Source organism: Dioscorea cayenensis, chromosome 15 (genome assembly GCF_009730915.1).
Source record: "Dioscorea cayenensis subsp. rotundata cultivar TDr96_F1 chromosome 15, TDr96_F1_v2_PseudoChromosome.rev07_lg8_w22 25.fasta, whole genome shotgun sequence".
NCBI classification, from domain to species: Eukaryota; Viridiplantae; Streptophyta; class Magnoliopsida; order Dioscoreales; family Dioscoreaceae; genus Dioscorea; species Dioscorea cayenensis.
The window spans coordinates 4187654-4195251 of NC_052485.1; the positions used below are offsets into that span (position 1 = coordinate 4187654).

General features: G+C 34.0%; 1 protein-coding gene across 1 annotated transcript; it reads right to left on the reverse strand.

Moving 5' to 3' along the window:
* Nucleotides 1–3055: 3055 nt before the first annotated feature.
* LOC120277597 (polygalacturonase-like) lies at nucleotides 3056–6116 on the reverse strand. Its single transcript, XM_039284457.1, has 9 exons — nucleotides 6030–6116; nucleotides 5762–5893; nucleotides 5323–5493; nucleotides 5205–5225; nucleotides 4880–5087; nucleotides 4347–4428; nucleotides 4132–4240; nucleotides 3372–3488; nucleotides 3056–3286 (listed from the first exon to the last, which is right to left on the reverse strand). The coding sequence occupies exons 1-9, from the start codon at nucleotides 6114–6116 to the stop codon at nucleotides 3056–3058; spliced, it is 1158 nt and encodes a 385-aa protein (XP_039140391.1).
* Between the last annotated feature and the right edge of the window lie 1482 nt (nucleotides 6117–7598).

The window sequence follows — 7598 nt, forward strand, 5'->3', positions numbered from 1 at the left end:
CATGCATTTCCATTGTCTTCTTCTCCATCTCTTTCTCATAACTCTCGTCTACATTCGTCTTTTTTCTCCATTTACACTGACCACCACCGCTCCTTTCATCATTATTTATTACTATTTACTCTCTTTTTCTCTTTCTCTCACCATCGATGGGATGCATCATGAGCTCAAGCACGCTCGAAGCTCATGGAGGAGGAGCAGGGAATCTCGGCACCATCCAAGCTTCCCCACATGGAGACTGTTAGTTCCTCCGGTGTGGTTTGTGGGTATTAAGTAACACTTAAGCACTCATAGAAGTCTCACACAAACCAATAAAGAAAGAGCACACAAACAAACACAAGGAGACACACAACGTTGGTAACCCAGTTCGGCGTCCACTTGCCTACGTCTGGGGGGCCAAGCCCGGAGATAAACAATCCACTAAAAGAGGTAAAAATATATGAGTACAAACACTTGTCACTCACACTCTCAACAATAAAGATCACTACCCTCTCTAGATTGTCTGGTGCTCACACACTCTCCTCCAAGAGTCACTCAAGAGTCACACCTACAATCTACGAGCAAGGTAGCTTATATAGACGCCTCAACGTCCCAAATATAGCACATACCTCTTTTTAGAATCTCACGGCTACTAATTTAAAAAAACCTTCCGAAATTAGTCATTGCAACTCACTGTTGTAACATAAGTTGCAACATAGCCTCGATCGTTGACTTGACTAAGTTATGGTTACGTTGCGGATGACCTTAAGACCCATCAACCTCCCGGTCATGCTTAGTCCGAGTCGATGCAGCCAAATCTCCAGATCCCGACTGCCGGCAACTAGCCTACCTCCTCAGTTCCTCATCACGCAGTCCCCTCGCAAGGGGCACACGTCCTTGTGCGTCTTCATGAAACTTGACAAACTTAGTCTTCAATTCACCTAAATTTGGTCTTCAAAGATTCTCCAAACTTGATCTTCAATTCACCCAAGTTTGGTCCTCAAATCTTGCCTTCAATAGACTTCAATCAATTCATCATAACTTCAATTAGTCTTCATTCACACCATGAATAGATCTTTCTTTAATTAAGCTCCACCATATTTAGTATTCAATCAAATCACCTAAATATGGTCTTGATATGATCTTGTCTTCAAGTTGTAATGCATTGCCAAAAATAACTCCACCAAGATCTTTAAGATAGCTTCACCATGATCTTCAAGATATTTGCCTCCATGTTATAGACTTACTAAAAATAGCTCCTCCAAGATCTTCAAGATGTTTACCTTACACTCCAAGTCTCCTTGCCATGTCACAATGCTTGCCACATCATCAATTATGCTTTGTCACCTTAGTTGCCACGTCACTTGGTCTAGGTGTCAAATTTTGCCAATAAATAGTGTGGTTGCACTAACAGGGACGAAGCCAAATATAGGAGAAGAATGACATGGACTCTTGCCCTCTTGTCCTCGTCTGCTACCACTGTGCGGCTGTGGTGGCGTGGTGGAGTTGTAGAGGATGAGCGGAGTAAGGATGGTGGTTATGGTTCTAAGAACAATCACTCGTGGTTGCTCACTGAGGTTCATGCTGACTCATTGAACTCGTCGTTCAAGTTCAGTTTCGGTGGCCAGGCGGAGGTGATGGTGGTGCTGCTTTTGGTGAGCCCAGAGTGCGGTGGAGTTGAGGATGAGGGTGCGAGGGTGGAGTTGGTGGAACGGTGTATCTCACGGTTGCTGGGTTGCTGGCAGGGTTCTGTTTCTCCAAGATCCTTGTAGCCACTCATGATTACTCTAGAGGCATTAGTATCTTCTCTGTCTCTCACTCTTTTTCCTTGACTTCAAGCTCTTTTGATTGATTGCTGATGCTGGTGGGAGTGATGGCAGGGAGAGAGTTGGGGAGAAGGGCGCTGAGCAGGGTGTGCGGAGGAAGGATTGGCATGAGGGCAGTGGCAATCAAGAGAGTGGACGCGAGGGGGAAAGAGAGCAGTAGGGCCTTTCGTCGAGAGTTGATAATCGCCAACGAGTGTATTGTGTCATCCAAATGAAGGGGCAAAGAGATGAAGAGAAACAGAAGGCACTAGAAAAGAGAGAGAGAAGTGATGTAAGTGGAAGTAATGTGGATGCTACCTAAGACATCCATGTCATTCGTGCCGAATTTTCGTGAAGTCTTTTCGGTTCAAATAGCTTTACTCAATCAAAAAATATATTGTATTCTGAATCTTTCAATCGATACTGATGTCAATTAATGTTTGTTTTTTAGAAAGTGGAAAATTAAGTAAGAGTTGTGATATTTGCTGTTTTCCATATCTGTGTTACTCTTGTTATCTTTCAAATTAGTGTCAAGGGTAGGCAAATGGGTTAATGGCACATGCATGCAGGAAGTGAAAGAAAGTGACATATATTTTTTCTATGAATTTTTTTATTTAATTTATATTAAATAAGTGGAGAAGTCTAGTGACTTCCTCACTTGTGTATGCTATAACTTTATCCCCTAAACAAACATTCTAGGAACTCAATAAAATATATAGGATAAATAAATTCACAAATTTGTTTTTTATTGATAAATTACTGATTTATTAAAAAGAAAGACAAAATACAAAGTGCTAAATCCTCTCATCAGAAAGTGAGCGAACACAGTATAGAAAGATAAAACATAGAAACAAAAAGTAGAAAAAAGTCTAAATAGACGGAAGACACCGTCTGGATTCACAAAATTTTTGAACAAAAACAAACAAGGTGTTTCTTTTTGTTCTTTTGATGATTAAAAATAAAAAAAGTGAGTATTTTTTAATAAAATTTATTATGCATCAAGCAAAAGTCAAGAACTCGAGTTAATTCCTTAGTTTCTCACTTGCTCCTAAATAAAACACAAGAACAATTTTTTTTTTAAAAAAAAAAAATGAACAACTCAATCAAAAATGTTAATGTATAAATTAATAAATTCACTTTTATTCCACAATCATCAGTGTGTAAATAAATTATGAAAATAGTAATAATACCACATGGCAACATAACCATAAATGCTAATTATATATTTCTACAAACAATGTTAATTTTAAAGGATTCATTTTTAAATTCTTTTATCAATAGTTTGCATCACAAGGCTCAGGTAAAGTCTGTGCCTCTTTAGTCCACTCAACATTTTTGCATGAACTTTTGGTCGTTCCACCTCCTTCTTTGACCAAATTAATGTCTTGCAACACAATGCCGTGACATGGAACACTCTTGCTGCATTGAAAATCTACAGCAATCTCTGATGCACTTGTTCCTTTGATGTTCTTATACAAAATGTCGCTCACTTCCACTGCAGATTTCTGCAACAAGTTTACTTGAATGAGTATGAGTAGTTATTTAGTTAAATAAATAAAAAGCCAAAAATGATAATGAAAAATAATATGCCTGTTCATCGCACGGTCTCTTAGAATCACAATAGTTTTGATCAATGATTATTGGATTTTCAACATTATTCATGTTGATATTCTGAAAAGTAATGCGCTTCGCATATCCACTGCCTCCCTGTTCAATTATTGTTTAAAAGAAAAAACGAAAGGTGAGATGGTGATATTATTAACTCAAACATATTGATGTAATAATTAACAAATTAACTATTTACCATACTCTAGATAGTCACATCTGAAAAGTGATATAATTCTCTATGAGTTATTTTCTATGATGTAGCTTTCTTTACCATCCAAATTAACATAAAATTAAGAATATATTAAATAAATTTCAATATTGATTAAAAGAATTATTAAAAACCAATCCTCATCTCAAGGTTGATCAATAAGTATTTAAATTATTTTAGAGATTAAAATCACACTTTTGTAAATACAAATATGAAATGACACTACTAAAAATATTACGTATTAATATATATCAACCACATCAAATACCATGATCTTAACTTTTAATTGTAAAGCATTTGTAGTAAATAGTCTTACAGGAAAAGAGGAAAAAAATAAAAAAATATCATGTGGCTCCTATATACCTTTCAAGCCTAAGTATTTGAGACTGTTTTTATGGACAAAACCAGTATACTCATTTAAATCAAAGACTTTTTTAATGCAGACAAAATAATATTTGACTATTTTTTATTTTCTTCCCCAAATATGAGTTGATTCGTTGATTTGAATGTTGATTTGAATGTGAGAAAGATAACCTGCCAAGTCTTGATCCGGACTCCATTTGTGGTGCCAGTGAGCGTGGCTGTGTCCACCATCACATCAGAAACATAGTCTTCAGAGTCGTCAGATCCTAAACTTCCAATACTGTCACACATATATATTCGTCATAAAATTAATTCATTCATATCATATAGAACCATTATATATATATGTATATACATGCTAAGAATTAATTAGGGTTTCTTCAAACCTGATGCCATGACCAGGACCACAAGTTATGCTCATGGCTTTCACTCCTTGTGATCCACTCACTATTGATATACAGTCATCTCCTTCAAGGTTACAAACAAAATAAATCAATATATATATATATATGCTTAGAGAATTCAGTATGCAATAAGATTATTAGATTGCCACTAATTAGTTTTGTATTTGAATGAACTACTATTGAAAACATATTATTTTTGTCTGAACTTTATGATGAACTCTTGAGATTTTATTAAAGAAAAAAACTGATAATTAATAAATATATACAAACTGTGAGTTTATATATATATGCATCATGTAAAGAATGTGACAATTAAGTGTTTGAAAAACTTTATGAAATTACAAGTACATTGAAAGAGCGTTCAATATAAGATATAAAAGTTAAATGAAAAAGAGAGACAACTTGGAGAATTCAATAGTAAATAAATATGAAAAATTAGTGTGCCAAAGGATAAATATGAATAATTTCAACATGTTTTTATTGTGCTGATAATTAAATTTGATAAAAGTTTGTACCTGTTTGAATGGCACAATTCGTTATATTTATGTTTTGTGTGCCGGTAACATGAATGCCATCAGTGTTTGGACTTGATTCAGGTGAACTAATTGAAAGTTGAGAGGCATGAACATTGCTGCAGCTTTCAAATGATACATGAATCTGTTGACTGTTTCTTATGCTCAAGTCATTCACCTTCAAATTCTTGCAATTTGAGAATGTCATTGCCTGTTTTAAAACATAATAATAATATGAAAAGACAAAAAAATTTCATTAATTTCATGACCATAATGATCTTTATATATATCAGATATAAACATTCATTGGAACTTATAGTTTCCATACCGTAGGAGCATCGCGACAAGGCTGAAGAGGAAAAAATAGAAAAAACGCTAGATTAGTACTCATTTTAACAAATATATCTAAAATGATTGAGTTGACAAATTTTAAGTGTCAAAATTACAAGTGATGTTTTGATCTTGCATGAGTTTTGCCACCATATGTTTCCATTTCCATCTATAGTTCCACCACCTCCTACTTCAAGATCATTTATCTCATCAAACAGCAACCAATGTCTTTCATCCTTTCCATCCCAATCCGATTGATCTGAAGAAGCTTCAATCGATCCTTCGATCTGTAATTCGATCACTCAATAAAAATCACTAAATTTGAAAAGGTAAAAAAATATATATATTAACTTACACTAATATCATATATACTAGACTCTTTAACATATATATCAGCTAATTAATCATATTTACATATATATACAAATTAATAGAGGTCTTACTAATTAATGTAACAATTAAAAATATCAAATACATTTCGATGTTAAATATCGATGATAATTAATTATTAACATTGAATGGAAGTATTTGCATTTATTTATGTGTATATCTCACCATCACTTTGACATTGGATTTACATGGCCCTTGGAAAGTGAGTGGCTTTAGTTTGTACTTCTTATCACTAGCAACCATAAAAGTAACTGGTTGTGATGAAGAACATGTTACTCCCCATGCTTTCTCAAATGCCTGAAATATTAACACAAATTAACCATCAATATATATATATATATAACTTTGATAACATATATGAAAAAGGAAGCACATTGATATAAATTAATATATATATATATATATATATATATATATATATATATATATATACCTCACTATCATCTCTTCCATCACCTTTAGCCCCATAATCCTCCACATCAATCAGTACTGCTTTTATTATATGAAGAAGAGGAATCATAATCAATACTATGCTTCATGACCCCTTCTATCCTTATCCCATATGAATATAAAGATAAATCATTAAAGGCAACAAGCATAAGGAAAGAGAATGTCAATGGAATTAGCTTTAGCAAAGCCATATGATGAGTTATAAATTTTTATGGCCTTCATTCATGAAGAAAGACTTGAATTTATAGATAATTAGTTAAAGAGAGAGGTTGCTTGTTATTTGTGGTAGAGTTTGTTACATAGGGACCCACGCACTAACTTACCATAGCTGCGATTCTGAGGGAAGGGTTGGTAGTGGTATATCAACTAGAGAGCGTCTCCCGAGGCGATGTGGGACTATGGTCACGAGCCAGCTGCGTCCCAACACCCCACAGGCCCACGGCGGATGTGGGACCCAAGATCTAGCCATAGCCTACGATACGTATTAAAGACGAGGGGACCCTACCCTCAACCTCCATAACCGCTGATTCTGAGGGAAGGGTTGGTGGTAGTATATCAACTAGAGGGAAGCGTCTCCCACAGGCGATGTGGGACTATGGTCCTGAGCCACTGCGTCCCAACAGAGTTCATGAGGTATGCAGTTTGGTGCCACGAAGAGATTGAAACGTTCAAGGATCATTGAACTGAAGATGCAAGAGAGAAATGTATGTTGATAAATAACAGTGAGTTTACTGTTACTGTTTGCTTTGTTTGTGACCAAAATGATAACTATGATGATGATGCATGTTTCATGAAAAACATATGATGTATTTATGCTTGCCGTGCATGGTTCACTTTTGTTTGTGACTTCTTGTTACTTATTTTCCCTATTTTGTAAAGAGAGTTACAAAAAGAGTTTTAGGTTTAGAGTTAGGAATTAATGGGTGTGTAGTGGGCAAGAACACTTCGTTGTATGTTCATTTGTAATTTTAGTTTCGGGAATCATTTAAGAAGATTAATGATTATTATTATTAGCTACTATTATTAACTTGCAAACTTATATATATTAAAATAGAGTTATTCTCGTAAAAATATTTATTAAACTAGTTTTATACCTCTCTGATAACATTTGTGGCGTCTTTGAATTAATTTTCTCATGGGATCTTTTTTTATGTAAACTAATTCATGTGACCTTCACCATTGTATTTTGTTTTAGATTGCCTTAAAATTTGATGACTTTTTTTTTAAAAGTTTTGCCTATATCATATTAAGTTGATGTATTTACAACTTAAATTTAATATAAATTTTTATGTTTCGATAAGTTAAGACTAAAACCATTTTGATTTTATATTTTTTATAAAGAGATTAAAATTTTAAAAAATGAAACTATCTTTATGTGACTATTGAAGTATATGTGATTAATTAATTAGTATAGCATATTTGCATTGAATATAACTATTGTAAAACAACATCATACATTAAATGTATGAAAAAACTAAAATTTTACTCTCTCTTTTTTTTTTTATCTGTTGTGGTTAACCGAATCTCACATATCAAGAAACTTTGTTAATTC